This window comes from Danio rerio, chromosome 22 (genome assembly GCF_052040795.2).
Source record: "Danio rerio strain M-AB ecotype USA chromosome 22, GRCz13ab, whole genome shotgun sequence".
NCBI classification, from domain to species: domain Eukaryota; kingdom Metazoa; phylum Chordata; class Actinopteri; order Cypriniformes; family Danionidae; genus Danio; species Danio rerio.
Genome location: NC_141042.1, coordinates 27,974,741 through 27,993,082, shown reverse-complemented (window position 1 = coordinate 27,993,082; position 18,342 = coordinate 27,974,741). Strand labels below are relative to the sequence as shown.

Here is an 18,342-nt window from a genome sequence, read left to right as displayed (position 1 = left end):
TAATAAACTCTCTGATTTGAGGGAAAAGGTGTAGATTGTAGGACTGTGCAATTAATCGAAAATCCGATTTTGACTTCTAATGATTTATGAAGAACCACTAATTGAGATAAACCCCTCTCCAGTTGACCAAATTTGTTGCTCTGCAAAGCTCAGTTCCACATGAAAATGACTAAAAGCATGTACTGTAATGTAACTTTTGCAGCACAGCATGCGCATCATTCATCGATGTACATTCCAATCTTTCATATTTTTTAAAGTGTGAAAGAGCACATGCTTTTGGGTGTGTGCGTGCCGCACTTAGCCTCGGACAGGCTCGGAGACGAGCAGAGCACACACATCTAAGGGCATCCTAATGCGAGCGCTTTAATGGTCAAATACATGCACATTTGCGTCAAAGCGCATTTTTGGTGTTTAGTGATTATTCATATTAACCCTCATTTGTGTAATAAAAAAACAAATTGAGAATTAAAAGACATGTGAAAGAGAAACCATATTAGAGCCGCACTATTCTTAAAGTGACAGCGCGCAATATTCCTGCTGCCAAATGCTTTTGATATTAGTCTAAAAAACAAATGGAGAAAATCCCTCACTGCTCTTGACTGAAGGACTTTTGTAGCTAGTTTATTTTCTTACAGTGAAGATGCTTAAAGCACAGTTTAAACATAACAGACTTAATAACTCATTTCTAATAACTGATTTCATGATATTTTTCAAGATACTAGTATTCAGCTTAAAGTGACATTCAAAGGCTTAATTAGTGTAATTAGGCAAGTCATTGTATAACGGTAGTTTCTTCTGCATACAATCAAAAATAGATATTGCTTAAGGGGGCTAATAATATTGAGCTTTTAAAATAGGTTTCAAAATATTTAAACCTGCTTTTATTCTAGCCGAAATAAAACAAATAAGACTTCCTCCAGAAGAAAAAAATATTATAGGAAATACTGTCAAAAATTTCTCCGTTAAACATAATTTGGGCAATATTTATATATATATAAAAAAATTCACAGAAGGGCGAATCATTTTTACTTTTACACGATTATTTAAAACGATTATCAGTTGATTACCATTATGACCAAAATAATCGTGATTATGATTTTTTTCCCATAATCGAGCAGCCCTAGTAGATTGATTGATTAGTTGTTAAGTAATTTTAATTTAATTGATGACTTGATTTGTAAATATTCCAAGAAGCAAATTGTTCCCAATGCTGCATGTCTGGATTATATGGGAAAATGGTGACTTTTTTTATTTTATAAAATATTAATTGTCCTCATAATACCTTTCATTTATATTATATTTTGAAGCAAATGTATTGTTTGTTCCATCGTGGGTTCTGCTGAACAGGCAAAATAATATTATTATTTCTTTTCCTTCTATAAATGTCTCATTAAAATGTATGCAAATTTGTGAATCTGATCCGAGGTCAATCATTATTTTTATTAAATTATACTACAGATTTTACTCCTTTCTCTCAAAACTGATTATTTGATTTATCTTGCAACATAATTTCTTTCCTCCAAATTGTGACTATTTCTTGCAAAGTTTATATTTTGTCGAATTGCAAAGTAAAAAAAATATAAAATTGTACTTACAAAAATATATACATTTTTGGAATTTATCTTAAATTATTTATTCATCCAACGCTTTGACCATAAAAAACCTCAATGGGGTAACTATTTTTAAAATAGAAAGTCATTCAAATATCATGCAAGTCATGCAAATAGCAAAGCACATTCATTAGCAGTAAAGCTCTGTCTAGGTAGAGCAAAGACACACATAATGCTCAAAACACCACATCAGGAGCAAAGCATCTCATTACTGCTTGTGCTGAGACTAAACAAGAGCACAGACAGCAGTTTTACACAGATAACTACTGCACTCCTACACACAAAATACACAAGACACAAAAAAAATTCAAGTAACTGAAGAAACCAAAAGAGCCAAGAATTTACATTGTCCTACAAGGCAAAATAAAGCATATTCCCAAAAAAAAAAAAAAACCTGTTTTCATTTTTTTATATAAATATATTGGCAATATGTACAGCTGAAGTCAAAATGATTGGCGCTTTTTTTTTTTCAAATTATGTGTAACCGAGCAAGGACGTTTTTACAGTATTTCCTATAATATTTTTTCTTCTCTTATTTGGTTTATTTTGGCTAGAATAAAATCAGTTTCTCATTCTTTTATAACCATTTTAATGTCAATATTATTTGCCCCCTTAAGCAATAATTTTTTTTTTGACTACCTCTGAATCTCTTTCACTTCTCATGTTGAGTTTAAAGTAGAAACTATATCACTTATGCTAAACCTGGATTAAAGCTCATGTGGAAAAGCCTTCTGTTATCTGTCCAGTGGTGGGCACTGCATGTGGACTCACCTTGGCAGGACTTGCCAGCCTGGCAGTGCGTCATGTGGTTGAGGACGTTCTTCATGGTCCTGCAGTGTGGCAGAGCACATGCTCGCACATCTCCGTTGGCCTGCTCGCGCCGCTGGCACTTGTGGGCATGAAGCAGCAGAACCAGCTGCTGCTGGATCAGTTTACGCTTCTCCGGGTCAGCCGTGGGACCCGTCGATACGCCCTGACCCGCCACCATACCCACCGACACCTGCTGCTGCTGGGGCTGTGGGCGAGAGAACAACAGTGTCGTTGAATCAACTTCTTCATCTGTTGGTTTTGATCAGTTTGCTATTGTGATGGGGAAACTCACCATGTTTGGCACGCTGGTGACAGTCGCCCCCTTTAGGTCAGTTGGAAATGGGGGGAGGCTGTTGGGAAGGGCGCCTTTATTCTGTGCGTTCGTGCCCAGTTGTTGACCTCCAGCCTGGTACTGCCCAAATGGACTGTTGCCACCTGCCATGCCCATCTATAAAGCAAAGAAAACAACATACTAGATCACATGAGCACACAGAAGATGTGACACAAATGAATTGTAGCATTATAGTGACACAAAACAAAATTGTAACATGAGAATGTCCTAGCACTCCGTCACAATATTTTGTGAATAAATGGTAAACAGAAGGTCACAGCAACGAAAGAAAAATGTTTGTAAAATATTTGTAATTCTAAGTAGGAACTAGTGCTGCACAATATTGGAATAAACTGACATTGTGATATTTCAATATATACTAGGCATGGGACGACAACCGTTTTGGTATACCGCGGTTTAGAAAAGTAAAGGTTTTAAAAAGGCCAAAATTGTCTGTAATACAGTCCCGAAGGTACGTGTAAGATTTTTTATTTACTTTTTTTAAAGTTCTTTAGAGCAGTATCTCCAGCAGAAAAAAAACATCCAAAGATGCTGTTTTAAATTGAATGATTCATTTGAATTATACAGCCTGACGTGTTTACTGCTCCAAAGAATCATAAATCTTTTTTTAAAAAAATAGAATATATTGTTTGCAGAGGGTAAAAAGATTTTGTTTTTTACCCAGACATTTGAAAAGAATATATTTTAGCGCAGTAATCACAATATTGTGAAACTACCATGAAACTATAGTGATATTTTTATCCAAGTTTATCATACAGTCAGAATCCAATACCGGCCCATGCCTAATCCACTTCCTGACAAAAGTCTCGTCGCCAATGCAAGTTTTAGGAGCAACACATAATAACTTGACTTCTAGTTGATTATTTGGTGTCAGAAGTGGTTAATATGAAAGGCAAAAGGCTTCTAGAGTATGTTTATTTTACCAGAATAAAATAAGATCATGCCTTGATTTTTAATTATTTAATTAGCACAGTGAGGTCTGGCTTTGCTTAGACAAGTCTTGACACTTAAACAGAAATAATGTACAATAGAGAATATAAAGTCATGGTGTAGTAGAAACAGAATTAATATTGTGTCTGACTCCAATGAGCTTGGAAGACTGCATCCATACATCTCTGGAATGACTCAAAGCAGATTTCTCGCACAGCTCTATATTGAATGTAACCCTAAGCCAAGATTTTTCTTTTCACCGTACTTGACTAATTTCAGTCCATGCGGGTTCCAATAGGTCTTCTGCAGTATTTGTGATGATTGGGATGAAGTTCAACAGCTCATTCATAAGAAAAATCTACTTTCTGCCGCTTTTATTTAATGATCAACTATTAGTCAAGTTATTTTTTGTTGGTCTTGCAACTGGAATCGATAACACGACTTTTGTCAGGTAGTGTTTTGTTGCAATAAAATTTAAATTTCACAAAATGACTGAGCGCATCTGCATAAAATATTCAACATTTTAAAACAAATATACAAAATACAATAAAGCAGAGATGAAAATATATAACAACGATAAAAATGAAATGAACAGCCCTTTCTGGCTTTCGTAGTCATGAGGCACAGCAATTTAATAATCAAATCTATGCCAACACTATTTAGTCACATTGTATGAACAAATACATTAACCTTTTAAGAAGCAAACTTAAGAAATTCACGCTTAAAGTCATACTGTCACAGGACTTAAAAACCCATCCAAACAAAAAGCTTTCACACTATTATATTATAATAAACTGCAATGATTCCACAAATCATGTGATCTGAACTGTGGTATTCAGGGCTTAACATTAACTTTTTTGACCACCAGCCACTGTGGCTAGTAGTTTTCCAATGTTACTAGCCACTCGCCATTTTCACTAGCCACAGTTTTATTGTTGGGACAATATATTTTATACACATAAATATGACTTTGACATGCGAAAATTATTTGATTTTGATTTAGTTAGAGTTATCTCTACATGTCTCCTCATTCATTTCCCTTTTTGTGTGTCGTGTATGAGCTTGCTCAATAATCATGAGCAAATGGGTCAGGGTTTCATATATTACAATTAGTTTTCACAATTTTCAGAGCCCAAAATGGAAGGATTTACCCAATTTATCTCGGACCACACCATAAATAAACAGTTAATTATTTCTTTGCCACAAATTTTAAATGTGTCAAAACAAGCAAAATATAGCTGAATACTATACTTTTTATTTAACAAAACATATGCACAGTCATGTGTCTTGGCTAAGGGTTCCAGATCACCAGTTAAACTACACATAAATTGGGGCGTTATTCTCCCATTAAAGCAATGTTATTGTAAAAAAATATATAATTAAACCATATTAATGCAAAAGAAAGCAGGTAAAAAACATACTTTGTGATAATGTAAGGATGATCATAGACGCATGGTTAATGATAGACCCATAAATTATCTTTTCAAAGAATGGTTAAACCGAAAGCAACTGGCGCTGCTTACAATAAGTCAAATCTGGAGCTCTTGAAAGCAGAAAGACTGTAGGTAGGTGCCCGTTCCTCCCTTTTTGTTCAGTCTATGAATTATTATCTGGGAAAATTATTTTCAACCAGCCAAAGTGGCTAGTGGGAGTGTCTGTCTTACCCGCCACTGCCGAAATCTACCCGCATTTGGCGGGTGTTAATGTAAAGCCCTGGTGGTATTAATTATAATTCTCAGTATTAATTAAAATTCTAAATTGACAATGCAGATTCACACATTGTGACAGAGATGTTGAAACAACATATTGAGCAGCCCAAGTATGAACTACACAAATTTTATTACTAAATAAAAATCTAAATTGAGTGGTGATGGTGAAGCGGTGGGCAAGTGACAGAACAGGTGTTGCCGTTTAACACCAGTAACACAACACAGACCATCGCCCCAAGCCTATTTAATATGATCCGAGTGTTGAGCAGAGCAGGGCTTCTGTCCTGTGTTTCTCTGAGCTGATCTCCTGCAGTGCGCCGGCCACTCATCCACTCTCCACTGTTGACACGGCTCCAGCAGACCAGATAAAAGAGGCCAGCTGAGTGGCACATACACACACGCCGGTCCTCCTCAACCCTCCGCTCACTCATTCATGCACACCAGCAGCACACTTCTCACACTGCTCTTTGTGCTTACTCATCCACACTCACACACAGACACACACATACACACTTATACACACACATTATCACGCTCTCTCTCTCAGCAGCCAGGATTCTCCCTCCAGCAGATTTACAGCGCAGACAGTCAGGATTCCCCCACACTCAACCAACCCTGTTCATCCACATGATAAGAAAGTTGTAACTAAGTGTGTGTGATACTGACAAATATTTTATTTGATAATGAAAATTAACCTTATGTGCTGTTCAAATTGACTACTCTTTCATTATGTCGCTGGCTGTTTTTGACCCATTGGCTTCTATCATAATGGCATTTTTAGATTGCAAAGCCATGACACCATTTAATCATGTATTCTTGATTGTTGCTATTTTTTCCAGTTGGGAAGAAGTAAAATGTGTAATTTTTATTGTTTATCATCAGTTGGCAGCAACATGCCTGAACAAAATGTTTCTGGCTAAGATATGGAGTTTTATGGAGCAATTTTTCTTGATTTTTTTGAATAAAAAAATAAAATAGAATCAGAATAGAATTTGTCACCAGAAATCCTTCCATTTCCTGAAACACAGAGAAAATTGTGGGCAAATTAAAGGGGCAGTAGGTGATCTTCCACAATGCTAACAGCTTATCATAAATCTCTGAATCACAGTCCTCCCCTGCCGTCTAGATCCACGCCTCCTAAAATACAAGCAACGCAAAAGAACCCTTTTTTCATGTGTTAAAAACAACTAGTGCTTGTCCGGCAGCATGCAAGCCAAACTGACACACTATTTCAGAGTGAATATTTAGAGTTGCATGGTAAACAATATAGGGAGAGACCAAGCGGAATAGCGGTATTGTGTTTTATTGTTAAACTAATTAAAATGTACATCATCGATGCTGTAAAAGGTCCCTTATGAAACTGAAAATAGTCTTATCAATCTTTCACCGGAAGATTTTAGTGGCTGAACAACACTTCTGTGAAGATTTAACCCTTTTGTAACAACAACATCTAACGTTACATCAGCTTTGCGTCATGCTAAAACAGTTTTAAAACACAACATTACCTGTCTAAGCGAAATCCTTAAGACATTGTTTCATCCTTTCTCCAGCGTGCAAAGGTAACTCCATTATTGATTAGGATTTTTGAAAAGTTTTGATTCAGCATGTTTTTAACCAATCGCGCACACGCGCGTGCTCTCTCTCGTGAAAGCATGGCGGTCGGCACAGTTGCATACAAACGGCTGCGCAGTTGTTCAAATCTGCATTTGCTGACAGTCAGATTGGGCTACTTATCGGAATTATGAGAGATGTCGGTCCGACTCTATTTAATTGTATGAACATTTTTTTGTTTTATGCCTTATCCAAAATCTAAAAATACATATACATATATTTAGATCATTTACTGTAATCATTGCTATTAGACTGTGAAGACTTTCAACTAGCACAACAAAAAATGCTTCTGAAGACAATAGCCCCTTTCACACATACAGACCTTTCCGGAAATTTACCGGCAATTTTCCGGAAAGTTTGTATGTGTGAACAGGCTCTTTTTGAAAATACCGGTAAATTCGTTCTGGCTATTTTTCGGAAAGAGAAGTTGTAACATTACCGGTAATTTGCCGGAATGCTGCGCTGTGTGAATGCAGAAGGAAGATTGCCGGAAAGAGTGCGTCGACGTCTAGACCGTGCTGACGTGAGACACCTGCTTTAGCCAATCAGAACAGTCAGACGCATTCACATGCGCGAGGTTTATGAGAATAAAAGTCTTTGAATATTTTTCCAGACACCTTTAGCTGCTAGATGTTGGCTAGATACAGTTTCTATGTTCCGTCTTAATGCTAACTGTGTAAATAATTATCGATAAAATGTTTATGATAATCCGTTGTTTGTTTACCTTCAAGCTTTGAGTGTGCCCGTGAGGGCCCATAGCGCCAGCACACACACATATCATGAACATCTCGACATGTGAAAGTGTTCCTTCCTCTATATGTTTTCATTGGAGTTGTACTCAATACTGATCCATCCAAAGAGTTTGTTATGTAGTCAAATGTTTACAAACACAAGCGCAGCCGTTTAGAGGTCATTTCTGGTTAATGATGTCAGAATTTACAAGCATTTCGCGATGGATGTGTGAACGCTCTTTTCCGGAAAAATTCTGTAACGTCCTCGCCTGTGTGAACAGCGCTTTTTTGAATTTACCAGTAAAATCGTTCCGGAAATTTTCCAGATATTTACTGGTATCACTGTGAAAGGGGCTAATGACCTACTGTACCTTCAAGACTTAAAATCACCATCCCCAACAGCATACAAGGGTCAAACAATATTTTTGTTTAGCGTTTTTGAGCTGGTACAGGCTTGTCATGATAAATAAATATATGATACTGAAACCACCAAAAGGTCTTAATGGACTGATTCATTGAACGCGTGCTACAAATATTTATTCAAAAACTTCTGCATCATTTAGAAACTTATCAAGTCTTTATTAAAAGGTCTGTGAAGCGCTGATATTCAGTCAGGAATGAAATGTTGTGGTGCTGCTCTGACCCACAACTGTTCTGCTCCAGCTTTGCTTGAAGCGAAGTTATTTGTTTTACTGGCAAAAATATACAGTTTAAAATGTTACGTTAATGCAGACCATTCGCAAAAAGCTACAACACACTGCTTACAAGAACAACCAAAATGGGGTTAGGCATGGGCCAGTATAAGATACTGACGGTATGATAACCTTGGATAAAAATATCACAGTTTCATGTTGTCACAGTATTAAGATAACTGCTCTAAAATATATTTTTTAATGTCAGTGTAAGAACAAAACCCTGATTTCTTTTTACAATTTAAAACGACATCTTTAGAAATCTTTTCCACTGGAAATGTTGTCTACAAAAAAAAAAAAAAAAAAATGTTAATAAAAATAAGGAACAGTATAGCAGAAAATTTTGACGGTTTTTAAACCATGGTATACCTTGAACACGGTTATCGTCCCATACCTAATCAAGGTTTGGTTCTTGTGAAACCTTTTACTGTTTTTCCTGTGATGGCAAATAATGCAAAACAATGGGAATTTTCACTCTAATCCCCAATAAATTACTAGCCATTTGCACAGAGCGGTTTGAATTTGTAATACAAATGCACACACCTGCTAACAGAGTGCTGCTTTTAGAGACCATCAGTCAATAACCCATCCATCACAAATAGACATGTTTTATTCAACAAATTTGCATAGAGCACAGAAGAGATGTGCACGCATGTAACTTGGCACTTTACGTGGAGAGCTTTTCATTTGCCTTCCCAGAGCGCAATTCTGCAGCTGCCGTTATCGCAGGCCTTCAAACAAAATGGCAGAGTTTAAGAGCATTCTGGCACGCAAACGCTCTCATAACGCGAGCATTTAAGCTTAATGAAAAGCACAAGTGCAGGAATGAGTCATGCAATCAAACAATGATTCAGCAAAGCGCGGCGGCTCCAGATAAAGAGTGATAATGGGAGTCCGTCTGCTGCTACGCTGGCAGATAAAACTGGACGTCCAGCCTGATTTACACACCAGTTAGATTACACCAGAATAACAGAGCTCTAAAAAAAGATATAAAACAGATTTCAGTAAGTATAGCTGTCATAATTGAAAGTGAGGTAGGGATTTGCTACCCATCTGGATGCAATTGTTAAATTGTTGTTCTTGATAAATGTTAAATGAGCATTCGTTGGCGGTAAAGTTATTCTTAACATGTAATAACATGTTTTAGAAGAAAAGAGATGCATTATTGAGTTTTATTTTAGATGTTAGTAATAATAAAATTAATAATTGAATTACATAATGTATTAATAGAGTAAACTAGAATCTATTTTTATAATTCAGTTTCCATTTAAGTTTATGTAAGTTTAAAACATATTTCTCAAACTGGATTCCTGGAGGGCCGCAGCTGTGCAGTTTTTTCTCCAAACCTAATCCAACTAATGAAGGTGTTCAAGATTACTTGAGATTATTAAGCAGATGTGAGTTTAGGGTGGTTGGGACTAAAATCTGCAGAGCTGCAGCCGTCCAGGAATATTGACCACTGGTTTACAGAATAAGATGCCTTGGAAAGTTATGATTGACCAACCAGAATCAAGTATTTCAGACAGCTGTGTTATAATTGTTGATAACCTTTTTTTAAATGCTACACTCTGTCGATGGTCGTTACATCACACATTACATAGTCAAATCTGTGTAGATTATGTTCTGTTTGAGAGTTGCTCTAGACCTTATGAATGAATAAGACTGCTGTGTGAAAACTGCACATTACTGAAAAATATCTATTTATATACTGTATAATGCGATATGAATACAATTTCACCATATGGCTTGAATCGCTCTACTTGAAAATAGGGATGCAACGATTATAAATTTTGGTTGCAAGATTATAGTCTGAGAAATCGGAAGATCGGTTACCACGATTATTATGCATTTGTTAATTTCAAACCCCACTAGTTTGGAAAATTAGCTGAAAACTTTTATTTTACAGTGTTATTTATTGCCGCTCAGTAACTAATTAATACAGCACAAAATAATATAAAAAAACAAACAATAGTAAATTTCTCTCTTTGTGCTTAAAAATAAGTGAATGTTTTTGACATTCATTCATTCATTTTCTTGTCGGCTTAATCCCTTCATTAATCGGGGTCGCCACAGCGGAATGAACCGCCAACTTATGCAGCATTTTTTTTTACACAGCGAATGCCCTTGCAGCCGCAATCCATCTCTGGGAAACATCCACACACTCATTCACGCACACACTCATACACTACGGACAATTTAGCCTACCCAATTCACCTGTACCAAATGTCTTTGAACTGTGGGGGAAACCAGAGCACCCAGAGGAAACCGGCACAAACGCAGGGAGAACATGCAAAATCCACACAGAAACGCCAACTGAGCTGAGGCTCGAACCAATGACCTTCTTGCTGTGAGGCCACAGCACTACCTGTTGTGGCACTGCGTCACCAAAAACAAAAAAAGAAAGAAAAAAAAGAAAGAAAAAAAAGAATAAAAAAAAACAGTATTTGTCTAATGCAGAACTTGAAATTCAAAAATTAACTTAAAAAATTAGTGAGCACCACTGCAGCTTGTATATTAACGGATTTATTGTATTTGAAAACATCAATTATCATCAGCTTTTTGCTTGCGTTTTATGTCAACGTTTAACGCCTCGTGATTATATAAATGGCATCAATGCGATTGTGCACACCAACACACAAATTGCCAGGCGCAAAAGCATCATTAAAAAAAAAAAAAAAAAAAAACGCGTCATGCTTGTTTTTTTTGTTTTGACGCTCCACGTCAAAACCTTCTCCACCAATCAGATCAGCACTTCTGTTCATGTGCACAGAGCTGCTGAAGTTACAATAAACAGCATTTAGAGACGCTTAAGCACAAAACTGTCAATGTGAGCGCACATTGAAGAAGATGCCCAGAGGCGATATGAACCCGGGGCTGCTTATTGCTCTTGTGAACAATAATCATTTCTTCATCGCTAGAGCTGGAGCTGCTGCTTGAACCATCCATGCTTCGAGTCACCAGTAACTTTAACAACAAGAGTGTGAATTTCCTCTCCTCCTCATATCTAGGCGACAGTTGCTTTATGGTTTTCCAGAGAGTCCAACAGTATTTAGGTACAGAAACTGTATTGTCTTCATCATATTAATTCAATAAAATTATTCTATAACATCACAAATGTACTTTTTTGTGGCCACATGCTTTAAACTTGCTTAAAATGCCTTTAAAACACATGCAAATGACCATATTTCACTGTTATGGTTATACTCTGCAATGGCTTCACACATCTTATACATTGTCAACTGTTGTGCGGCCAACATTGCATCTCCTGCTATGTGCGTGTCACAATACTGATGCTGAAACGATATATCGTGCAACCTTGTCATTTCCAGCTTGAACAGAACCGAAAAAGCAGCAACGAGCAAGTGAAAGCCTGTTGATTTACTTGCTTTGTTGGGGACAGCACCTAGGTGTTTCAGATAAAGCACCAGCGCATCCTGTATAAGCCTAATGTGGCCTAAAGTAGGCATCATTAAGGTTAAAGTCCACATGAACCGGAAGCTGCGACTGTTTTTTCTTGTCAAAAAAAAAAAAGAGTTTGTTATGATTTTAATGTTGTTTTGATCTCAGTCAAAAATCTGAGCAAAAGCATTTTTATTATTAGTAGAAATAGAATTAGTACTTGGCGTTATTAGTATTGGCACTTTGTTAAAAGAAACAATTAAATGTGGTAAGTTTTATTAAATTCTTGATTAAACTTAGCTGTTCATGAAAGTATAGGAATTATGCCCATATTTTAAATAGATCTTTGTAAAAACATTGCCATTTTGTGAAGAGAAGCAGTTTTAATATTTAATGCATCTATTTGTTATTCATTGTTTTTATAAAACTACTTTGCTGTAAATCCAGTTTGTAATGTAGTTTAGTTTAACAAAGACTTATAAAAAATTAAGACTATAATGTATGTACTGTTAAAGTAAAAAATGCATAATGCAGAATTTTTTTAAAGAGCCATAACTTGATACTTTTGGATGATTCACAGAAAACCAAAATGGACGGTGTAGCTGCTCATCACCATAGCACCAATGCAATTTGATTAAATAGATTAAATTACATGCGCTCAAACAAAAGGTTCAGACAGACTTGAGATCTGCAGTCAGCAGCTTTATGCCTGTCAGAACTTTCTGGAAATCAAATGAAAAGACTTGAAGTAAAGTTGCAGGATTTTTGAGATTCTATGCTGAAATCCTTTACTACCCATTTAAAAAATCTACTCCATTTATTATCGTGTTCCTTGTGCTCCATTTGATTAAAGAGTGCATTCAAGTAATGTCAAAAACAATCTTAATGACAAGTTTATGCACATGAACACCAGTAATAATAAACCATGACGTATTTTTTTCATTGACAATAAAATGCAATGAACAAACATGCATATTTAAACTTACATTTACTTCAGAAATTGACAACTTTAATGTAGCAAAAGTAAGCTACACTGACATCTTTCCATTGTCTGAACATACCTAAAGGGTTAAATACGACTTCCAAACTAGAACACGTTAAAAACCTTGCTGTTGCCAACATAATAACTACAACATTGAATCATATCATTTTAAATCTCAAAACAACTAAACTCCCACAATGACCCAAACCACAGCAAAGAAAGCTGGCAGTCTCACCTTGGCCTGCTGAGCATTGATGCCCATCTGCTGTGCCCCTTGTGTGAGCGTTTCAGCTAGGACACTTCCTGCTCCTCCAGGTGCCGCCGCCCCCACTCCTCCTCCCGCTCCAACAGAAGATGCAACCTGCATGGCAGCACCCTGGTACATTCCCTGCACGCCTCGACCGCGGCCTACAGTCCCAAGAGCTCCATTGATGACCTGACCTCCTTGAGCACCAGCGTTCTGTCCCATCATGCCGCTGTTCAGCATACCCTGGTTAAATCCCATGCCAGCTGATCCGGCGTTATTGCCCTGCGTCCCAGGAGTGCCCCCTGGTTTTTGTGTTTGGGAAGGGTGGGAAGGGGAGCCTTGGCCTAGGGGACTCTTTCCGAGCCCACCAAGCTGAGGTCCGATGCCGCTAGGCTGCGGGCTGACAGAGTTCATGCCAGCGCTGCTTCCCGGCCGCAGGAGTTCCGAGAGTTGCTTGTGCTTGGCAGCGGCGTCGGGGACCATAGGGCCGTGAGCGCCCGTACCTGCAGCCCCGCCGTTTGAGGGCAAGGACATCAGCCCCAGGTCTCCGTTAGGAATCAGCTCATCTGGAAGATCGTTCTCCAGGTCATCCCAGGAAAGTGAACCCAACTCTGAGGAAAAAAAGAGGGGGAAGAGTTTAATATCTTCTCAGAAACGTTTTAAACTACTGTGGCTACACAATACTTGAGGGAAAGACCTTAGAATACAATCTTCTGCAATAGACTGATTTCACACGGCTGCCATTTAAAACCATGAAATCGAGGCTGAAGTGAAAAAAAAAAACCCGGAAGTACCTATGTCTCACAGGAATGTTGTGTACGTGTCTGTTTATCTTATCAGCGCAGAGAAAGTGACACAAATTGCAATTGGCCGTGAAGGTCATCAGTTTACCGCACCTCACAGATGATTACCCAGTCCAAACACAGGTGAGGGATCCGCTGATGAAACGACTGATCTTCACGTCCAAAGTCCTTCTATCTGTGTTTGCAATCTGTAAAGAGCGGTGGACTGGTGAATACTCTGGAAATCAGCGCTGTTTATGAACGTGCTCAGCTGCGCTTAAATGTTAGTGGGGAATGGATGTTTAGAAAACTTCAGTACCGGGGCAACACAATTACAGACAACACAGGGTGTGCTACAGAGGACTAAAGTGTTTTATCACTCACTGGGTTACATAGGCTGAAGCAGCGAAGCTTCCCCACAGTGTTTACCTGGTGCCATGAACTGAAGCCTAGGAGGACACTTGGGCATATTGCTCAAAGAGATTGTGTTGTTGTCTAACATGCTTTTAATTGTTTAAATTAAACTGAAATTAATATTAAAATGTAAGGTTTACACCATATCTGCACTTTGAAATGACTGCAACAGCTCGAGGTTTGTAGTACACAGCATGTTGTTGCAATGTTTACAGTGTTGATCCTACACTTCCAGGTTTCTTCCCACCGCAGCCCTGCTTTCGTATTTTAAAATGGCAGCAACTAGAAATTAGCATTTAGTGTTGTCACGATACTGCAATCTCCGTACTGAAGCTTAAAGTCCATTTCCCGCTAAAATTTAAGCGTTGATACAGTGACGCTGAATCAGTTGAAAGCCACAAAGATCAGATGATCTGTGTATGAGGTAGGTGCATAGAGAATTTTATCTGTCGTGCACAAGAATAAATGTTTACAGTGTAAGTATAACTACTCTACTCTTATTTTACCAGTAAAAAAAAAAAAAAAAGTCTAATAATGTTGTCAATGACAAGCATTTGTCTCAAACATAATAATTCAACTTTAGAATTATGAATAGTTGTATTCTGATGTAATCATGTTACTGTGCACCAGGACAAATTTAAAGCTTATTCAAGTCCACCGTTCTAGGTCTATACATGGCTTAGCATTTTAACAAACAGTAGACTCTCACATAGGCCTACTTTTATTATTGCTGTTTTACCATGTTTATAGCCAGCCCTCTCTATAAATGAAAATTGAACTGAAATAATTTTTATTTGCATTTTACAAATTATCTTCATTGACAGTGCTTTAGTACCTAAATATTTTTACATTTTCACAAAAAAAATTAAATAAAATCATAACTTTATTAAAGTTAAAACTGTTTTTGTGTAAAAGTTATGTGATCAACAGGAAGCTTGCAGCATCTCATTTCTCATATGCGTTTCGAGTTTGTTCTTCCAAGGAAACCTGCGAGACCGACTGGTCGCCACAAGAATGCGAGCCCGTGCACGGACACAGCCATGGCCTTTGCTTCATTACCTGCCATTGTTTACCTGACTTATTTTGGAAATTGATTAGCATCACTTTTAAGTGCTAATGATGATGTTAAAGACAATCTAGTAGCACATTTATTAAAAATAGGCAATTACAGATTAGTAAACGTTGTCTACTTATATGAAATATTACATTTTGTCCTGGTCTTACAGAACTGTCTAAAACGCATTTTACTGAAAAGCATTACTGAAGCGCCTTCCATTGACATATGTTGCACACTGGTAATATTTTTCCTGAGACATGTTTACAAAAGTTATGTCCTAATTGAATTATTAATAGTGTAATATAGGCTCTGAACTAGGGCTGGGTGATATGGCAAAAAAAACAATTCTAGGTTTTTCCACAAAGTTTGGCCGATTCACGATTTAAATTGAATTTGAATTTGTGTGTGTAACTAGTCAAGTTAAAACATTACAACAACAAGACTGAAGTAACATTCTCTTTATAAGTAACTTTAAAAATCATCTGGTTAAGGAACATTGTATTTTTAATGGCCATGCCGTACATAAAATGGTCAAAAAGCTGTAAAAAAAATGTAAAACAAATTCATGAGTTGTATATCATTGCGGAAGATTTAAAAAAAAAAAAAAATGTGTGTAAATATTGCAGTTGCAGAAATACAGAGGTATTTTTTGCAAGTTTAGCTAAGCCAAGGAAAGATTGGCTGTCAGCTCGGCTTTGACTTTCTTCTTCTGATTGAATGACAGGTTATAATGCTGCTGCCTTAGACACAGTGGAAGGACTGAACATGGATACTGTAAAGTCTAATTTAACCCAATGCGTGAAGTTGTGGACGTATAGCATGAGCAAATACCAGATATGTGTCTAAAATAAAATAAAATATTCTATTTTTCTTTTTTCCTCCCTTTTAAATACTGATCATTTAATGTGCTTTGCACCACTCTCTGTTTTATGCTGCCTGACTGCCTGTCTGGGTTTCAACTAGGTCCGCTAAATGAAGTCATAGAGGCGGGTACTTTCATCACTACTATGATTGAAACCCAGATAGGCAGTCAGGAAGAGTAATACAGATAGTGGAGCAAAGCGCATTGGTGCAATTATAATGCATCTAATATATATATATATATATATATATATATATATATATATATATATATATATATATATATATATATATATATATATATATATATGAATAAATTGCGATACCTATATTTAATATAAAATAAAATCTTTTTAAAACGTAAATTCGAATTAATCTGAAAAAAAACCCCAGCCCTACTCTGAACCCTGCATCTCAAATGTAAGAAATATATATATATATATATATATATATATATATATATATATATATATATATATATATATATATATAAATAATACACACACATATATATATATATATTTATATATATACACACATATATATATATAGACATATGTATGTTACATTATTTGCTTATTTTTTTTAAATGAGTTCAGAAAGTATATTTTCATTGTTTTACAAACGTTGCTCAGTGACATGGACACCTCCAAATGATGTTAAAAGAGTCACATACTGTATTTATAAGGTATAATTCACCCAAAAATGTCATTTTTCTCTTCAAATAATGATGTTTTTGTGGCCAGGAAATCACACGTGACGTGACCTGCTGACAATGCGGGCGCGCGCCCTACTTAAACAGAATCCGCATATGCTGTGAGTAACACGTAATGAAGTTGTAAATGATATTCAGTTTGTGGCACAGAGTTTGAGAGCCGCGTGCTAAGTATGAACAGCACTTAGCAGTGAAATTGAAACGGAAAACGAGCACATCATTTAAATAATCATATCGCATTTTACAGTTATGACTGCGATAAGCATTTGATGTGTTTTTTCTTTCATAGCGAACACGCAGCTGTGCATGAAGATGTTTATAGTGTCAGTATAACTACTCCAGCCTATATAATGTTGATTTTACCAGTGAATTAAATGGTCTAATAATGTTCTCAATGACAGATTGCAAGCATAGGCCTCAGGGCTCGAAACTGCGACCATTTTGGTCGCATATGCGCCCGAAAATTAATCTATGCGACCTAATAATATATTTTGGCGCATTAGTGCGACTGCAGATAATGGTTGTAGTGCGACCTGTTTTGATTTTTTGTAAAAACGTGCTGAATCGCTCTTCCCTGCCGCTATATTGGTTCATATTAGCTGTTAATCACTCAAGGTATTCCGCTGTCAAATGACAGGGAAGGAGCTTTAATGACCACGGGAAATATAAACGGCTGAAGAATGAAAACTTAAAGCATGCAGGTTTGCAAACCCCACCTAAAGTTGAGGGCGCAGATGAAAGCGATCATGACACGTGATGGATATCTGCCAGCTGAGATCAATCGAGTACGCGCTTCTTGGAGAAGGCGCCCGAATCTCCATGCGTTGCATTCACTGCGTAATCAGCGCAAATGTCTAAAATCTAATATCTGTACAAATCATGGCCAAAGAAGCTCGCCTTTACTAAGTGTACACTGAAACTGCGGCTCATCATTACAAACAGCGGTTTTGCGCCGGTGGTCACAGCAAGAATCCTGCTCAACCTGCTCATAAATTGGGTCGGCTGAATCGCCTGCTTTCCACTAACACAGAAAAATTAAGATCAGCTCAGACTGAACCTTTAAATTGACACAAACTGAAACCAAAACTTTTAAAGAGTGATAGAAGTGAGACTTTACTTACTTTTTTTTTCGTCTATTCTTTTTTGAGGTGTATATTATTTTTTAGTTTGTTTACTGATGACTGCTTTGCAGCTTTCAGCATTGAATTGAATTATTTATTATAATCTTTTATTCGTTTTGTAGCAGAAAACTTATTTATTAAATTGACATTCATATAAAACAGCAGTACAAAATAAATATTTCTTACTGCAATGCTTCATTTTTGTTTGATGCAAACTATACATTTATTTTTCATAAAGTAACAGACTTTTTATAGCAGATATTCATGCACGTTCAAGGCAGTTCATTGTTACTATTATTGTCATTTTCATTATCATAAT

The 18,342-nt window shown here is 36.8% G+C and overlaps 1 protein-coding gene across 3 annotated transcripts in view; it reads right to left on the bottom strand.

The window, feature by feature from the left end:
• The window catches only part of crebbpa (CREB binding lysine acetyltransferase a), an 86,981-nt gene that overhangs the window by 37,236 nt on the left and 31,403 nt on the right, over nucleotides 1-18,342 (bottom strand). For all 3 annotated transcript variants that reach the window (XM_087304409.1, XM_087304410.1, XM_087304411.1), the window contains exons 2-4: nucleotides 13,062-13,684; nucleotides 2,713-2,868; nucleotides 2,382-2,625 (exon numbers count right to left, since the gene is read on the bottom strand). In XM_087304409.1, the coding sequence (XP_087160535.1) occupies nucleotides 2,382-2,625; nucleotides 2,713-2,868; nucleotides 13,062-13,684 (1,023 nt within the window). The remainder of the gene's footprint in view (nucleotides 1-2,381; nucleotides 2,626-2,712; nucleotides 2,869-13,061; nucleotides 13,685-18,342) is intronic.